General features: G+C 43.7%; 1 protein-coding gene across 1 annotated transcript in view; it reads left to right on the top strand.

The window, feature by feature from the left end:
* LOC126477367 (deoxyhypusine hydroxylase) overlaps positions 1-14,059 on the top strand; it is a 48,166-nt gene extending 34,107 nt beyond the window's left edge. The window contains exons 2-3 of the mRNA XM_050103611.1: positions 12,611-12,931; positions 13,025-14,059. Coding sequence (XP_049959568.1) covers positions 12,611-12,931; positions 13,025-13,332 — 629 coding nt within the window. The 3' untranslated portion in view covers positions 13,333-14,059. The remainder of the gene's footprint in view (positions 1-12,610; positions 12,932-13,024) is intronic.
* Positions 14,060-19,827: the final 5,768 nt, after the last annotated feature.

Genomic DNA, 19,827 nt, shown 5'->3' with positions numbered 1-19,827 from the left:
GTGTTCTTTTAGCGCCTGGGGGGACGTCTCCTCCCCCTTTGGTTTTTATCTGCTTCGTAGATTTTCGGCTCGCCTGATTTTGGAATGGGGGACTGATGACCTTCGCTGTTTAGTCCCCCTTAAACATCCAACAACCACCACCAAGGCAACCTCTGCTGTCACCAATGAATCTCCACCACATGGTGCCATCAATGTTATGATTGAGCAGGTCACTAAATGATAATTTCTGCGGCAGAAAACGCGATCCCTTGTTCTCTAGGGTGCCCCAGGCAAAAGACAGTCCCTTGATGGTCGCCAGAAGTTGCTGAGGCAATTAAAGAGCATCAGTGAGCTCTACAGTGACATAAGTGACGCCCTTCTCTAGAGAACCTAATAGCCTTCAAGCCGCTCCGTGCGCGTGTTTGCCTGCTTATAAAATGACGGTAACAGGAGTGTTGGGAGAGGTACGTGTCGACCATTGGGTGCCATACATCACCTTCTCAAGTCTGGACGAAGATCAGACGTCTTCTGGGTACCAGACCCCAACAGGTGTCCCTGGTGTTAACATCAATGATGTGCTCTCTGCTGATGCAAACGCGATTGCTGAGCACTATGCTCGAGCCTCTGCATTGGAGACCTACCCCCCAGCCTTTCACAACCCCAAATGGCGAATGGAAAGTCCTCTTGTTCACTACACGCCTCAGTAAACCCTGTAACACCCCATTTACAGAGTGGGAGCTCCTCAGCAACCTTGCACATTGCCCCGACACATCTCCTGGGCCAGATCGGATCCACAGTCGGATGATCAAACATCTCTTGTCTGACTACAAGCGATAATAGCTCCTTGTCATCTTCAACCGGATCTGATGCGATGGTGTCTTTCCATCGCAATGGCGGGAGAGCACCATCATTCTGGTGCTAACACATGGTAAAAATCCGCTTTATGTGGATAGCTATTGGCCCATTAGCCTCACCAACGTTCTCTGTAAGCTGCTGGGATGTACTGTGTGTTGGCAGTTGGGTTGGGTCGGGTCGGGTTCTGGAGTCTCGTGGCCTACTGGCTCCATGTCAGGGCGGCTTCCACCAGGGTTGCTCTACCACTGATAATCTTGTATCCCTTGAGTCTGCAATCTGAACAGCCTTTTCCAGATGCCAACACCTGGTTGCCACCTTTTTTGACTTAGGTAAAGCATACAACGCAACCTGGCAACATCGTATCCTTGCCACATTGTGTGAGTGGGGTCTCCTGGGCCCGCTCCTGATTTTTATCCAAAACTTCCTGCCACTCCGTACTTTCCATGTCCAAGTTGATGTCTCCTATAGTTCCCCCATATTCAGGAGAATGGCATTCTGCAGGGCTCCAAATTGAGTGTGTCTCTATTTTTAGTGGCCATTAATTGTCTAGCAGCAGCTGTAGGGCCATCAGTCTCCCATTCTCTGTACGCAGATGACTTCTGCCTTTCATATTGCTCCTCCAGTACTGGTGTTGCTGAGCGGTGCCTACAGGGAGCCATTCAAAAGGTGCAGTCATGGGCTCTAGTCCACGGCTTCCAGTTTTCAGCTGCAAAGTTGTGTGTCATGCACTTCTGTCAGCATTGTAGCGCTCATCCGGAACCTGAAATTTATCTTAATGACAATCCACTCACTGTAGTGGAGACATATTGATTCTTCAGAGTGTTTTTTGATGCCGTTTGACTTGGCTACCTCACCTTCGTCAGCTTAAGCAGGAGTGCGGACATCACCTCAATGCTCGTCGCTGCCTGAGCAACACCAACTGGGGTACAGATTGCTCTACGCTGCAGCAGCTCTACAGAGCCCTTGTTCAATCCTGCCTTGACTGTGGGAGTCTGGTTTACGGTGTGGAAGTGCCCTCAGCGTTGCATTTACTGGACTCAGTGCACCACTGTGGCGTTCGCCTAGGAACGAGAGTTTTCAGAATGAGTTGGGTGACCAATGTCCTAGTGGAGGCCAGAGTCCTCCATTAAGGATCCAATGTGCACAACTGCTCACCAGTTATATTGCACACATTCGTAGTTCTCCTGAGCATCCGAATTACCATCTCCTTTTCCCACCCGTGGCAGTTAATCTCCCTCATTGGTGGCCCAGGTCAAGGGTCACAATTGCGGTTCACTTGCGATCCCTTCTCTCCGTACAGGAGTCCTTCCCTTTACCATCTCTACTTGAGGTCCATTCACGTACACCTTCATGGTGTCATGGTGTACACCTCGGCCGAATCTTCGTCTGGACCTTTCGCACAGCCCTAAGGACTCCGTTAACCCCGCCACTCTCCACTGTCACTTCCTCTCGATTCTTGACTTGTTCCGAGACTCTGAAGTTATTTACACCAATGGCTTGATGACTGATGGTAACGTTGGCTTTGCCTATGTCTGCAGAGGCTATACTGAACAGCAATCCTTGCCCTCTGGTTGCAGCGTATTCACTGCAGAACTTGTGGCTATATCTTGTGCACTTCAGAACATCTGTTCCTGTTCTGGTGAGTCGTTTCTTCTCTGTTCTGACTCGCTGAGCAGCATGCAAGCTATCAACCAGTGCTACCCTCGCCACCCTTTGGTAGTGAACATACAGGAGTCCATCTCTGCCCAGGAGCGGTCTAGTCGTTCAGTGGTGTTTGTGTGGTCCCCAAGACAGATCGGAGTCCCAGGCAGTGAACTTGCTGACAGGCTGGCCAAACCAGCTACGCAGAAACTGCTCATGGAAATGGGCATCTCTGAAACTGACTTGCATTCTGTCTTACACCGCAAGGGTTTTCAGCTTTGGGAGACAGAGTGGCATAATAGTATGTACAACAAACTGCATGTCATTAAGGAGACTGCATACGTGTGGAAGTCTTCCCTGCAGGCTTCTCGGGAATCAGTTGTCCTTTGTCGGCTCTGCATTGGCCATAGGTGGCTCACACATGGTCACCTCCGTCGTCGCGAGGACCCACCTCAGTGTCGCTGTGGCTCCCAAATGACAGTCATCCACATCTTGCTGGACTGCCCACTTTTATTCTCTCTGCGGCAGACTTTTTTCCCCAGCACTCTACCTTCGGTGTTGGACGACAGTGCCTCAACAGCAGCTTTAGTTTTACATTTTATTGGTGAGGGTGAGTTTTATCATTTGATCTGAGTTTTAGTGCGTGTCCTTTGTCCCTCTGTGTCCTCCACACTAGGGCTTTTAGGGTGGAGGTTTTAATATGTTGCAGAGTGGCTGACTTCTCCTTATTTATTCTCATGGTAATCTGCTTACTTGTTTTTAATCGCTTCTCCCTGTTTCTTGCATTTCTCTGTGGTTTTCTTGTCCTGTTTTGCCCATTGTAGTGTTTGTTGTCCTTCTGGTTCTTAATTTCTCCTGTTATTGTGCCGTACATCTTCTTTGTTTTCTTCTTTCCCTTGGGTGAAGGTTCTAGTGGAAACAAGGGACCGATGACCTTGCAGTTTGGTCTCTTCCCCCCCCCCCCCCCCTTTCTCCTTTTAAACCAACCAACCCTGTAGTAGTGAGTCTTTGAAGGCTGGCACTCGGCAGCAGCTGAGGTGAGAACCCTTCATTTTTTCCTTACTCTCCTTCCTTCTTGGCCTTCGATCCGAGAAAGAGAACTGAGGCTGCTCTTAGAATCACAGCATCCGCTTGTTCTCTGTCTCCTGGAACCAAAACTGCGTCCTCACAACCACTGTGACCTCTTGCATTTCTCTCTGGTTTGTTTTGACCTTCCCCCACCCCCTCCCACCGAGAACTGAATTCCCTGATGTGTGGGAGTCACGGTGCTCATCCGGGATGACATTCATAGTCGCACGATGTCCCTAACTATCCGGCTGCTTCAAGCTGTTGCAGTTCACCATTTCTTTCCCTACTTGACCTTTTCCCTTTGTACCATTCATATCCCTCCGTCATTCGGTGTCAGGAGGGCAGACTACCTCCAACTTATTGGGCAGCTTCCTCACCTATTTCTGCTGTTCAGTTACTTTAATATGCACCATCCCCTTTGGGGTTCTCCCAGGTCCTGTTGGAGAGGTGCCCTTTTGACTGAACCTCTTAATCAACTTAACCTCTTTGGCCTTAACACAGGAGCACCCACATTCCTTTCCGACTCCTCACACACTTATTCCCATTTGGAACTATCCTGTACTTCCCAGCTTGCCCATAGTCTCGAGCAGTCCATTCTTTCTGACACCTATTCGAGCGACAACTTCCCGTGTGCTACCCATTTGCTGACTCCTACCCCACCTGTGTGCACATCCAAATGGTGGCTTACTAAGGCCGACTGGTGGCTTTACTCCTCCCTGACGACCTTCCACAGTTGTGATGACCAGGTGGACTACCTTACAAACATTATCCATACCGCAGCAGAACAGTCCATTCCTCGCACTTCCTCTTTATCATGCTGTGTCCTGGTCCCTTGGTGGACTGAGACATGCTGCAATGCAATTCGTGCGCGGAGACATGCTCTGTGTTTTTAACAGTCATCCTACAATGGAAAACTGCATTCATTATAAGCAGATGCATGAAAAGTGTTATTGCATTCTTCAGGATAGCAAAAAAGCTAGCCGGGTTTCATTCACTAGTACTTTTAACAGTTCCGCCCCTTGGTCTGTCATGTGGGCCAACCTCCGGTGGCTCTCTAGGACCGAGATCCATTGGCCAATTTCGAGCCTGACAGTAGCAGACAAGGTAATCGTGGACTCTGTTGCTATCTCCAACACCTTGGGCCACCATTTTGTGGGCTCTCAAGGGCTCAGCATTGATTTGCTGCGTATGGGCTTGGCGACCATGGGGTTCCTTAGCTGGGGACTGGTAAGCACTGCCAATCCCCCGTCTCCATAAGCTCTGGGTATGCTTCTGCAACCAACGTGTGGCACGGTGGTGGAACGTTGTGGCTTAGGGAATGGGGATCTGGACTTGACTTCCTGGAACGCAAGGACAGAATTAAAAGGGAAAAAAAGGGATGCATGGCTGTTGAGATGGAACAGTCGTTAGCTGGCAGCCTCTGGGGAACCTGCCGCACATCAGTTGTATAAGGCTTACTCAGGCACACAGGGCTCTGTCTGAGTGGATCCTTATTTCCCTTGCTGCTCGTGGGACTGAGATGGAACTCTCGAAATCATCTTCTTCTCTTTCCAGCAGGAAGGGTGTACCGCCTGGGAGTATCTACACACATTCATCCAAAAGAATGAGAGCGGCTAGTCCTGATAATAAGAATACTTTGGACTGCAGTAACAAGGCTCATGGAGTCAAGAATAACAATGTGCTTCGGTGATAAAGAGGAAGAAGTGGACATTTGAGAAAGTGTCCCTCTTTTATATCCATAAGGGTATGGAAGGCCTTGCTGAACATTAAAATCTATGACGCAGTTGCGTAATGGCTCATCATTGGTCGAAACTAACAGGTCAAAGCAGATAGACCTTCTTAAGAAATCACAGAAACTGATTGATATGATATCATTGTTGAGATGCACACCTCTCTCAACTCCAGTAAGGGTGTTGTCACATGCTGAGATATCATGGATGTGGACATAGCAGAACTGAAGCAAGAATGGGCATCCCAGGGAATAGTCAATGTGGAGCAACAAACTCAGAAGAATAATGGAGCAACTGAAAGACTGCCACTTTCATTGTCACATTCAATTCTCAGACACTGCCTGAACATCTTATGGCAGGGTTCCTTCAACTTTATGTTCAACCTTACATTCCAAACCCTAAATGGTGCTATAAATGCCAGCGTTTCAGCCATACAACCATGAGTTGTGGAGATAACGCAAACTGTGGAAAAGCCACTATGACACTGGGACTGACTGCTCATCTCCGGCTATTTGCATCAACTGCTCAGGAAACCACCCAGTCTGGAGCTGAAACTGCCCTTTTTTTGCTGAAGAACACAAAGTACAGGAAACAAAAGTGACCAAGCGGGTCTCCTATGCCTATGCTGAAAACAGAATGTAAGGCAACAAAACTGCCTGTCTTTGGCACCTTCCATGGTGTAGAAACCTATTCCCAAGGTGGACCATCAACACAGAAGACACCTGATTTTATTTGATTTTATCAGGGTAGTGAATACAGCATTGGTCAAGCCCGCTGGTGCCCACACCAAAACAGAGTTTATTGTGTGGTATCATTCCCTGTGTGTCTAGTAAAGCCAACCAATGCCCTTGAATGGTGCAAGGAGATCCTTTACCAGTGCTTTGCTAGACACAGTTTCTTCAGGTCTGGTTGATCCGAATGTTCTGTGTCTCTTAATCTCCAATGCCTCGCATTCGAAGATCAAATGTGATGCAATTTCCTCACCCACACCACTCATCCTACATTTGGGGGTCTTCTTCTATTATCACCATTGTATGTAGGTGTTTTTTGAAGTTCCCATGGCCTTTCAATAGTCCAACCATGAGTATCATTTCTCCCCTGTTCAAGCCCAGGATTGAGACACGTCTTTTAGAACATAGCTTCGGCATCAATACCTTGCCATGTTTTTGCTTTTGGACCTTAGCCCAATATTCTGCATGCTGACTCCTCGTCCAGTCTCGAAGTTTTATTTTGATCATTGCCTTGGTGATTGTCAGGATGGGTTCTGGTCCAATAAATGGTGTCATTGTCCCTATCCTGGCCAACCTATCAGCTTGCTCATTACCACTAATTCCTGAGTGAGCAGAGACCCACAATAGGTTTACCCTATCACTTTCCACTAGCTCCACAAGGACTTTGTGGCATTCTGGTACAATCTTTGATCTTGTTGCAGAGGCTGCTTCTTGGACCCAAGTTGGTAACACACTGTCTGATAAATTTGAACAGGATAATGATGTTCCTCAGGGCAGCCATCAACTGTATCACATCTATGGTAAGGAGTCCTATACAGTGCTCCTTATTTGTAGACGATTTTGCTGTTTTCTGTTCGTCCTCCAGTGTTACAACAATGAGCCATCTGTTGCAACTTAAAATGTGTAGTTTAGAGGAGTGGGCTGCAAAAATTGGCTTTCAGTTTACTGCACATAAGTGCGTGCGAGTTCTTTTTAATCATTCTCATCGCCGTCTTATTTTGCCTGTCTTGAATATGGGCTACATCATCCTACATTTTAGAGACACAGTGCCATTTCTGGCCCTCGTGTTTGACTGCCAATTGTCGTGGTTACCGCACCTGCGAGACGTGAAAGCCAGAACCCTGAAGGCATTGATCATCGTCAAGTGTCTTAGCCACAGGTCTTGAGGAGCGGACAGAGCACATCTCCTTCAGTTTTATTGGGCTTTTGTGCATTCGTGGCTGGACTATAGTTGCATGGTGCATGGGTCAGCGAGGCCCTCTTACTTGCGGATCATTGATGCTGTCCGTTATGAGGGGATTCGGCTGGCCACAGGTGCTTATCGGACCAGTCTCATACCTAGCATCTGTGCTGAGGCAGGGGAACTGCCGCTTACCACCTGGTGGCAGCGCGGTTCGTCAGGTGTGTAAGTTCCTTGCAGCCCCACCTTCACCCGCACACTTCACTGTTGAGGTACAAAGTCATGAATTGATGGGAAAGACAAATGGCTGGCAGTAACCGATAACAAGCTCCGTGTCATCAAGCCCACAACTCGGCTGTGGAGTACTTCCTTCCAGCCAAGTTAGCAGGATGAGATCCTTCTAACCCATCTTCGCATAGGCCACAGCTCTATGTGTATGTATGTGGCCTGTGACTAGGGCCTCCCATTGGGTAGACCGTTCGCCTGGTGCAAGTCTTTCGATTTGACACCACTTCGGCGATTTGCGCGTCGATGAGGATGAAATGATGATTAGGACAACACAACACCCATTCCCTGAGCAGAGAAAATCTACCCAGCCAGGAATCAAATCCGGGCCCTTAGGATTGACAGTCTGTCGTGCTGACCACTCGGCTACCAAGGGGCGGATGCCACAGCTCTATGACACATGCATTCTTACTCCAGCGAAAGGACCCTCCTATGTGTGGTGCCTGTGGCGTGCAGATCACAGTGCACCACATTTTATAGGACTGCATTTTATTTGTCGAGCAGTGGACTGTGGCAGATTTGCCAGCAGATCTGCCATCTATTTTATATAATGATCAAACTAATGTTGTTAGGGTTTTAAAGTTTTGTTAAGTGTCCAACATTTTTAACAAGATTTAAGGAAGATGTTCTTAATTTGTCAAAGGGTGGCTGGCTGATCCTAGATTTTTGTAAGTGGTCAGCCAGTCACATTTCCCTATGGTTTTTTTTTCCTTCCCATTAGTTCTCTTCCCTCCTAATTAGTTTTAGTGCATATGAGAGTGCATGTGGTACAGAGTAACTGTGCGGTCATTTCGAGTGCATGCGTGTCCAACACTTTTAGATAATCTCCACGTTCGTTTGTTTTCATTAGTGTAAGGACAGTGCTGACCTCACTGTTGGGCACCCATCATATCTAGACCCTCACAGTCTGGACCAAGACAACTGGTTTTCACTTCTCACCGAAGAAGACTAAGTGTGTCAATTTTAACCGTGCTCGTCGGCATTTTAGCCGACCAGTACTCACACTGGAGGACAATATTTTATGTTTTCAAGGCACTGTTCACTTTTTGGGTTTTTTATTTGACTCGAAATTAACTTGGCTCCCACACATGAAAGACCTATGAACAAAGGGGTTCCAGTCATTGAATATTTTGAAATGCTTAGTGGAAAAACATGGGTAGCTGACAGTTCCCACTCCTGCAGTTTTATAGGGCATTTGTTCAATCATTTTTAGATTATGGCATCATGATCTATGGCTCAGGCTGTCCTTCCTACCTCAGGATGTTAGATGCTATCCACCACGAGGACATTCAGATATCGACTGAAGCCTTTTGGACCAGCCCGGTTCAGAGTCTGTGTGCAGAGGCTGGTGAACCACCACACTGGATTCGGCAACGTATCCTTTTGGCTCACAGGGGCTGAAAACTCAGTGTCACCTCAGCCATTGACATTCAGTTCAGTGGTCCAACCCACCTTTGAACAACTATTCAGGAATTGGCCCCATGCAACCAAGCCATTTGGTATACGTTCTACAGTTGTCTCAAGAATCTGGATCTCTCAGGCATCAAAATACACAGCCAGGGATGGAACACATTGCCACTTAGGCTTCTTCAGAGGCCCAAAGTGATTTTCACAGTACAAGAAAACTTGTACTCCAGATTTTGTTCTTACAACTTTTTCTGTCCATTTTAAGTTCATACCACTGTTTTATCTTTGTTTGTACAGGTGGAGCCCAGCAAGAGAATGCTCTCGATTTTTCTGATGTTTTCCCTGATGGGGTTTTTAAAGTGTCTCTTCCACAATAATTTACAGATTATGATGAGGAATTATATGGCACTCTTACGGCAGTGGAGAGGGTTCAGTCATCGCTGTGGAAGGTTTCTTGTCTGTTCTGACTCTCTTGGTACACCGCAAGCACTTCGTCTAATGTATTCAGTGGACCAGCTGATTCAGTTCATCCATGACTCCTTATAGCGGCACCAACACCTTGGCAAGGAGGTGATCTTTTGCTGGGTACATGGCCACATTGGAATACAGGGCAATGACATGGCCGACAAAGCTACCAAGGAAGCATGTTGGGATACTGCTGTCCATCAATGTCCCATACTGTTGCATGTCATCATCTCATTTTCTGACAGATGTATCTTGCGTCAGTGGGAGACTGAATGGTTGCAAGTGACAGACAACAAACTGCGGTCACGCAAATCGACCACAAATGCATGGTGAATTTCTAGTCAGTCTCGCCACTGGAAGGAGATTCTGCTTACGAGACTGCACATTAGCACATGACTTCCTCCTCTGGCGGGAGGAACCACCACTCTGTAAAGTTTGTGGCATGCCACTTTCAGTTTGGCATATTGTGGCTACGTGTGTCCTATATACTGATACTGGAGATCTGCCCACCATCCTCATAGATACCGGTTACAGTGTTACAAGGGTGGTGAAATTTTGTGAACTGTCAGACCTAATCCCTAAATTGGTGGGAAAGGGTGGCAGTCTTTAATATATTATAAACTGCTTGACATGTGCGGACAGCCTTTGTCCCCACACGTGAGATTTGTGGGCTGACTTTTCATTAGAGTACTGAAGACCATGATGTCGAGTGCCCTATCTACCCAAATAGTAATCATCATCATCATTATCTGGCAGTGGCCAGTCATTAATCATAGGCTGTGTAGGAGAATTCTGCCTTTGAACATTAATTTTTCATAAGGGCTAAGAGCTCCAGTAGTAACAGGGCATTTTGTGCATAGTGGTCCAAAGCTTTGCATGCTGCACAGGCTTTTATACAGTCAGAACCTTGCAAGCATTTATGTTCGAGTAACAGAAAATATGATTCTTCATTTCTGCTTGCATACCATTTTATATATTAAAATGTATGTTTACTGCTGTAGACTTCATTTCTTTTGCAGATATCTCCCATGAAAAAAGGAAAATCAACGCTGCCATCAAAGCGGCCAACTACTCAACCACATGTGTTGGTCGTGTGTGCATGAGATGTGCTTGCTTGCGTGAATTGTGTGTGTGTGTGTGTGTGTGTGTGTGTGTGTGTGTGTGTGTTTTGTGATTTGTGTTTTTTTTTTTCTGAGGAAGGCTTTGGTTGAAAGCTAAATGTCTAACAGTCTTTTCGTTGTGCCTGTCTGCAGCTTAACGTGTCATCTATACTTTTCTTAAGATTGTTGATATTCCAACATGGAGTTCCCATTGTGTGACACTGGCCAGAAAGATGTGTTGGAAGCTGCACAGTAAGCCACACAATTTGTGTTCTTATAGACTGTTTGTTTATGCTAATCTGCTGTCAATGGTATTGCTGTACGGATGCCCTTATCTGTATAGTAATTCAACTCTAACAATGGATTTCATTGGTCTGTTTGCATGTTGTCATTAACATTACTCATAATCAAAAGGAGTAAGACCTCTGGCTGCAGTAAACTCTGTTGTTTACTCCGATAGGCCATGAAAACATCACACCGACCAAAAAATTCCCTGGTAAGGGTCTCTGTAATGTATCTACAGCTAATGAGTATCAGTCCTTGGAATAGGTCCAGAATACACACAGAAATAGTTTTGCATAATATTTCAAGTAATACTGCCTTTACACATGTTCTCAATGTAATTTGGATAAATGGCACCTCGCATATCATCCGTGTCGGTGCTGCACTGGACTTTGAATCTGGCTGTGACTTTCCACTACAACCTCTTTTGCTGTCAAGTGTACATTATCAGAGGAAAATAATTATGAATATATTGCACTAGGAAGCCTGTGCCTGGTGGTGGTGTCGAGACAGTTGCAGCATCAGGATATAGATAATTAGTGGAAGTGGTTGTTGAATCTTTGGGTAAATTGGGGTTACTATTACGTCGAGAACTAGCAAAAAAAGCTTTTGGACAAGAACAGAGAACTTCAGTTTGGCACCAAGCCAAATAAGTAAAATCCAATTTTAAGTCTTTTTTACTTTATGTTGTAATTATTTTGGTTTGTCTGAAACTTAATTTTTGTTAGTAAACATAGATAACATGACTGATGCAGTTGTTTGTGATTCCACAAGAGGCTGCTGCATAACCTTTTGTTGTCAGCTTTACATAGTATTCTTATCACTCAATTCTGCAGAATAAACGCTTTTGATACAATAGTGTGTAGCTCCATCAAGCATATTAAATGGATAGTTTTGTTCCATGTAACCTACTGGACACAGAGAATGTTGGGGGAACTATGTAATTTAGTATCAGGGTTATCTTTTGAAGTATGTTAAAGTGGTCCTCAGTTTTCAAAATTGGAGTTTAAAAGTCCAGCCATTCAATGGGATGTCATTTCTTCACATTATCTTCTTTGTGAAAAGCATGGTAATTTATGTAGAGGTTTTGGCAGCATCTCCAAAAATATATTGTGATATTTTTTTGTGTGTATCCCTGACAACAACATTTTCAGGTATGCATTACAAAGTATGACTTTCTTGAAAGTGAGACTTATACAGTATTATCAGTAAATTAGATGAACAGATTAAATAAGAAATGGAAGTGGATCTCCACAGAATGAGTGAGGAAAAGACTGCTTAAAATATTGACAAGAAGAGACAGAATGGTTGGATAATGTGTTAAGACATCAAGGAATAATTTCCATGATTTAGTGATTGCTTTAGATGATAAAACTGTAGGGGAAGAAATGTTGGAATATATCTAACAAATAATTGAAGACACTGGCTGTTATGTGCTATTCTGTGATGGTGAAGACATTGACAGAGGATTGGATGACATGGTGGGCCCCATCTAACAATTCGGGAGACTGATCACCAGAAAGAAAAGATTTTTGGTGGTTAAAAAGACTTTGACATTATCTCGTAGAACATAAAACAACAAACAAGGCATCAAATTTGGCCAATGGTTGGGTAGACCCAAATATGTAAAAGATTTTTGTACTTGTCCACCATTGAGTGCCTCATTTCTACTCGCAGCAACATTCATGGTAGTGAATATCGTGGGGTTACTACAAATTTATTTCCATTGGATAACCACACATATTATAAAATATTTTGACCTTGCAATTCACTGTGCATATAATAAAAATTCCTGACACATTGAAATGATTACCATTGTTGTGTTGTTGTTAGATTCTAAAAAGATAAAAGTATTCACTTAAGATAAAGGTTTTTTTCATATTTTAGCTGAAGCACTTGGAGCAATAGGATCAATGGAAGTATCTGACATTCTAAGGAAATATGTTGAAGATCCAGCTGTTGAAGTAGCTGAAACATGCCAATTAGCTTTAGCAAGGATTGAGTGGTTTCATAAATCCAGGGAACCAAATGATCAGCGGAAGAGTCCATATGCTTCAGTGGACCCAGCTCCACCATCATCTGAAAATGATGTACCCCATCTGAAGAACATCTTGTTGGATGAGAATAGCAGTCTGTTTGATAGATACAGGGCTATGTTTGCCTTAAGAAATATTAACACAGAGGAAAGCATATTGGCATTATGTGAAGGTGAGTGTTTTTTAAATTCTGTAATTGTCAAACTGTCTTGAGATTGAATTTTCTGACAAAATGCCTAATCTTCAAACATTTCTTGATTTGTAGGGCTAAAAGTCGGAGGTGCCCTATTTCGTCACGAGATTGCTTTTGTATTAGGACAAATACAAAGTGCGGTATCTGTTCCGTTTCTGGAGGCATCCTTGAAAGATGCTTCTGAAAATGAAATGGTGCGCCATGAATGTGCAGAAGCTCTGGGAGCTATTGCATCTCCGGAATGCTTTGAAATACTAAAGGATTACCTGCAGGATCCAAAACGTGTTGTGAAGGAGAGCTGTGAGATTGCCCTTGATATGTGTGAATATGAAACAAGTACTGAGTTCCAATATGCTGATACATTGCTGAAAGTCCATTGAATATATGATTGTCATCAGCAATGTATTACAGATCCATCTATGTAACTATCTATATATGTACCAACTTACCTATATATTGATAAAGGTAATGTGATGGAACTATTGTAACATATGTAACTGTGAAAGAGCTTGAATAGTGTGAAAATTTCTGTAAAATTTTCCCATTACCAAGTAAATTTGTGTGACAAACCTCTCTCACTGGTCACAAAAAATAAATAATCACTTGCAATGCAAAAAAAATGGCATTTTCAATAGAATTGAGTCAGTGAACTTGGAGACTTCTTATACCTGAAGAATGTAATTTTAGCAGAGGTACACGAACCTTATTCTATCCTAAAGGATTGATAGTATAGAATGTAATTAATAATCATTGTGCCTTTTTACAATATTAATAGCTTTCAACCTGTTGTTAAGACTCATTTTGTTAGATAATCAAGTGATAATATCGATAAGTCAGTCTGCTAATGCACTCAATGTAATTTTGATGAGTTTCTTGGTGTGGACACACTTTGATATCTGATTTCATTTACATTTGAGACTAGTGTGTCAAGGACTTTTCAATGCATGTAGATGTGATAAGTTACTTGATAAGTATATCTTTCCACCATGTCACAAAAGTCGTAACATGAGCTGATGTACAGGATTTTTACCCATAGCGTCTTTAACTGTAATGAACATTATGCTGCATCAAAAAGCATTCCCGGGCAGAAGAAATCAGTCACACAAGCTTTTCTGTTGTTTATCAACTTGCCGTTGAGCCAGGACCTGTAGCACCTCAAATGAGACCATTAGAAATGCAGAGGTGTATGTGCCACCAAAGTGTATCTTTTTGGTTTTTTCTGCTGTGCGCTGATGGTATGCATGGCTGTTGAGGTGGAACAGTCATTATTGGGCAACGTGTGGGGATCCTGCTGCACCTCCGTTGTATAAGGGTTACTCAGGCACGCGGGACTTTGTCTGAGTAGACCCTTGTTTCCCTAGCTGCTCATGGGACTGAAATGGAATCCTTGAATATTCTCTCCTCCCAGTGGGTAGGGTGTACCACCTGGGAGTATTTACATCCATCCATCCATCCATCCATCCATCCAAAAGAATGAGAGGCTAGTCCTCCAGATGATAAGAATACTTTGGACTGCAGTAACAGGGCTGATGGAGTCATGAATAACAATGTGTTTGTGGTGATAAAGAGGAAGCAGGGGACATTAGAGGAAGTGTCCCCCTTTTATATCCATAAGGGTTTGGAAGGCATTCCTGGAGCATCAAAATCTATAACATGATTGTGTAGTGGCACATTGTTGGTTGAAACTTACAGGTCAAAGCCGGTAGACCTTCTTAAGAAATGGCAGAAACTGGGTGACTATGATATCATTGTTGAGGTTCACACCTCTCTCTCAGCTCCAGTAAGGTCATTGTCACATGCTGAGATGTCATGGACGTGGACATACCAGAACTGAAGCAAGAATGGGCATCCCAGGGAGTAGTCAATGTGGAGCAACAAACTCAGAAGAATAATGGAGCAACTGAAAGACTGCCACTTTCATTGTCACATTCAATTCTCTGACACTGCCTGAACATCTTATGATGGGGTTCAGCCTTACATTCCAAACCCTATGTGGTGCTATAAATGCGAGCATTTCAGCCATACAACCATGAGTTGTGGAGGTGAAGTGATTTTCGTGAACTATGGAAAACCCGCTATGACGCTGGGACTGACTGCCCATCTCCGGTGATGTGATGTGCATCAACAGCTCTGGAAACCACCCAGGCTGGAGTCGAGACTGCCCTGTTTCTGCTGAAGAATGCAAAACACAGGAGATAAGTGACCAAGCAGATCCCCTGTGCCGAAGCCAAAAAAGAATATAAGGTGATGAAGCACCCTGTCTTTGACTCCTCATATTCCTCCAGGACAGACCAACAGTAGTTCCACAGCGAGCATCCAAAAGGTACAAGAAAAGCAGAGTGCCTCTCAACACACAACCCCCCCTCCCCCCCTCATCCTCAGAGGGACAGGGTGCAGGGAAAGGCTCACGACATTCAGGTCAAAAGCTGTCCCGAGTGCCATCAGACATCATTCTTCCCTGTCTTAACTGATGAGGAGGATATCATAGAGTAAGATGCATTGGATCCAGGCAGCCCCTCCACTCCCCCTTGCTCTTAAAATACCTCACATCCCCGGTGCAAAGATAGGGGTAAATTAAATCTGCATTGATGACATGGCTTCCATACTACAGTGGAACGTGAATGGGTTCAAGACTCATTTGGAGGACCTGGAAACTCCTATCACAGGTATGTCCCTTGTGCTTTTGTTTAGAAGAAATGAATTTTAAAGACGTAGATGTCCCTGTGCTACAAGGATATACACTATACCGCAAGGATGACGAATCAGGGGAAAGGGCCAAGGGAAGTGTTGCAGTGTTTGTCACCAGTGCGCACCACTTCTCTGCCCTCCCCTTGGCTACTGACCTGCTAGCAGTTGCAGCTCAAATTCATGTCGAAGGATCACTGTTTGTTCACTGTATTTACCTCTGCAAGATGCACTAGACTCTGAGGCACTCACAGATCTTATCACGTAACTCCTGCAACCATTCCTCCTCCTGGGAGATTTCAGTGCCCATCATGTCCTGTGGGGCTTGACCAGTACTTGCCCTCGGGGTCGGGTTTTGAAGGGCCTCATGATGTCTCATGAGCTGTGCATCCTCAACGTGGGTACTCACACACATTTCTCTACTGCTACTGTGTCATTCTCAGCCATCGTCCTCTCTGTTCTCCCGTCCTTGCTGACTCTCTTCAGTGGGAGGTCATTGACGACATTCATTCCAGTGACCACTTCCCAATTCGCCTTCACCTACTAAATGGCTCACCACCTGAAGTTAAGCCCTGAAAATGGATGATCAGTAGGGCTAATTGGGCATGTTTCAGCCAGCTGGCTGTGTTCAATCAGTGGGATAGCATCCAAGGATGGGTGGACCGCATCACATGAGTGAGTGATCCTTCACGCCACTGACTTCTCATCCCACAGACCTCAGGTCATCTTAGGAGGCAACCAGTACCTTGGTGGACAGATGAGTGCCATTCCACGATACGGGAAAGGCATGTGGCTCTTCGATATTTTAAATGACGACCGACAGCAGACCATCTCAGGCCTTTCGAGTCATGAGGGCCAAGGCACGACGTGTCATTAGGGAAGTTAAGATGAGGTCATGGCAAGTGTTCCTGGACTCCATCAATCGTTCCACTTCTTCTATAAAAGTATGGGAAGCCATCCGGAGGATTTCTGGTAAACACAGCCGTTTACCGATAGCAGCAGTGCTGAAACAGGGCTGCCTCCAAAAACACCCAGAGACATTGCTCAGACGCTGACCGAACATTTTGCACAAACTACTGCCAATGCAATCCAGGATCCAGAATTTCATTGCTATCGTGTGACTCTAGAGAGGGAAAAGTTGGACTTCAGGTCCATTAGTTCTGAGGCCTACAACTCCACTTTCAGCACTGACAGATTTGTGACACTGAACCTGTTTATGACCAAATCTAGTACAGAATGCTTCGATATTTGCCAGTGACACCAAAAGAAATCCTCCTCTAATGTTTTAATCTAATGTGGCATTCAGGCAACTTCCCCAACTCGTGGAGGGAGGCAATTCTAATCCCTCTCCTCAAACCAGGAAAGGACTGCACATGTCCTAGTAGTTATCAGAGTATTGTCTTAACGAGTTGTGTAGGAAAGACCCTGGAGCAAATGGTTAACCATCATCTGGCCTTTTTGTTAAGAGACCAGGCAACTCCTTAGCTGATCTCAGTGTGGATTCCGAAGATTTCGGTCTACTGTCGACAGTCTGACCCCCCACCCCCATAAGCACCTAGAGGCGGCTATTCAGCAGGCTTTCCTCTGTAAGCATCATTGTATTGGCATATTCTGCGATATAAGTATGGCATATGACATTACTTGGAGACACTGTATTCTCGCCCAACTGCATCGATGGGGCTTTCGTGGCCACCGCCCCATCTTCATACGGTCTTTCCAGTCTCAACTGTTTTTTGGGACCTGAGTTGGTAACATGCTGTCTGATTGATTTGAGCAGGAGACTAGTGTTCCTCAGGGCAGTATTTTAAGTGTTACACTCTTTGCCATAGCCATCAATAGTACCACATTTACAGTAAGGAGTCCTGTTGTGTTGTATTAATAAAAGAAATAAATAAAAAATGACAGTATTATTAATAAATATTATTAAATATTCATATGAAGACACATTTTTGTAGGATATAATATGACTGTGTTGTTAGAAATGTTCTGTGCTTATTTGAATTTTTCTTGGCTATCGGACTTCGCATACATTTCAATTGTAGTTGCAGGCAGCGGACTCTGAGAACACCAGTGCTTGTCATAATCAAGAAAATCCTCCTTATATGATCTTCCCTCCACTTAAGTGTATAAAAAATACTTCATACTGTTGTTCAGTATACTATTATTCATGCACACATATGATAAATAGAATTCATAATACTTCATATTTAAAATCACACATCTCCATCATTCTTGTACATACGAGAGTGGGTGTATGTGTTAAAAAAAAACTTGTACAAATAATTGAATGAATGTTTTTATTGTTTATCTGCGCCTTACCGTGCATTTCTAATTAACATCTTTGCAATCTCTTCTGGTCGATTGGTGTTTCATTTTTTGTTTATTAAAAAACATTAACTTCACGGTATTCTGGGAGTCTTTCATCATGGACCTAAGCCATTGTCCCCACAATGTACGTTGACGTGGTATGGGGATATACAGTTTTTTACATTTGCTGATAGAGGTCAATGACCTTTATTGTCAGCTTTGTTTTTATTTAATGGAATGGACGTGTCAGCGTATCCCAAGTAAGTTAAATTTCTGCAAGAAATTAAAAGATTATAGATAATATGATACTCTATTAAATATTTGAATTTAGCGCACTAACAATAATGTTCAGTTTGCTTCATTCTCGCTGCCGGGTTTCGCGCTGGCACACTGGTTGACTTTGGCGACTAAGAGCTAGACACTAACTGTCTGCGTGCTAGCTGCTACTGTCACACGTGTGCGCACTTGTTTTCTTAGTGTTTATTTCACATTGAGTGTCACTTTCACCGGAGTGTCACATATCGAAGCATTGCTATAGCATTTGTCTTCTTTCTGGGTGCATTGGGTGTGCGCCCATTGTTCAAAATCCATTATCATCACCCATCATACTCGCATTTTTAGCGGAGAGAACTCCAACCAACAGCACATTCGTCAATGAGGTGAGTAGGTGCTCAAACAACTATATAGTTCATTTGTTAGTGTCAAGCGTTGTGAGCCACGATACTCAGAAATTACTTCATTGCACATGCATGTTAATGTCGTCACAGTTGACCGTCCACTTGTTGAAAGACACACATAGCCATCCAAAACCTTGTATAAATTGCTTGTCTTTGAAGTTCATTTCTTCATATAGAGTTTGGTTTCCAATGAAAATTCATACAAGTATTCAGTTATGACAATATACATAACATGATAGCTTATACCTACGGCTGACATTCCATCCATTGCTTATACTACAAACATAAATTTCTTAAGTTTTAAAACATCATAAATTTTTCAGTAACTGGGTTTTGTTACTACAGTTGTTTGTTAGCTTCAACTTATCTTCGTTCACATCACATACACAAATTAATGACATACACATCATCATGATACACTACAAGCATATGATACATTTATGTTTCATTTTATAGATAGGCTTTTATCACTTATGGGAGCTCATTTCTTCTTTAGGTAGAGGAGGTAGAAAAACATTGGAAAGAGGACTAAAAAACACCATGCATTGCTGGCCTAACTATGCTTGGCGTTGTCTCCTTTGTTTGGAAGGGAAGAAGGGGATATACTCCTTTAGTTGTTCAAGGATTTACGAGGAAAATGTTACTCGTACAATCATGGACTAGTTGCTAAGGAACTTTAGTTTCATGGAAATAATATGCACTGACTAATCATTGGTGTAGTATCATGTTTGTTCATATGCTAGTGCTGTTTACTTCAAATCACGTGTAGCTTAGTGTGAAATATGACATTTTAACCATCGTAGACATATCTTTTTCAAATACCTGGAAATATTATTATTCAAGCTTTCATGTGACAGGATTAAATTGGTTTTTGTAAAATCTTATGCTTAAATGTTTATGTGTATATTTTCATTTGCCTTATGACCTTTGTATAAATATCCCTATAACTAAATTGTTTATATGAGGTGCGGCCCATTTCTTCATTTGGTACCCGCTACTCTCGACGTAATTCTCGTCTTCTGCGCTGTGACGACACACTGGTCGCTGAAAGAAAAAACTTAAAACTAATTGCATTACGTAGCTCGGTGGCCACTGATACATTTGGTCATTGCATACGTACACTGATATTTCCATACTTTGTTTCAATTCATAGACATTCGTTTATTCTGATACCCATTATGATCATTTACTCTGCAAAGAAAATTA

Source organism: Schistocerca serialis, chromosome 1 (genome assembly GCF_023864345.2).
Source record: "Schistocerca serialis cubense isolate TAMUIC-IGC-003099 chromosome 1, iqSchSeri2.2, whole genome shotgun sequence".
In the NCBI taxonomy this organism is placed as follows: Eukaryota; Metazoa; Arthropoda; class Insecta; order Orthoptera; family Acrididae; genus Schistocerca; species Schistocerca serialis.
The sequence above is the reverse complement of the archived record's forward strand: the minus strand, read 5'-3'. Positions and strand labels throughout refer to the sequence as shown.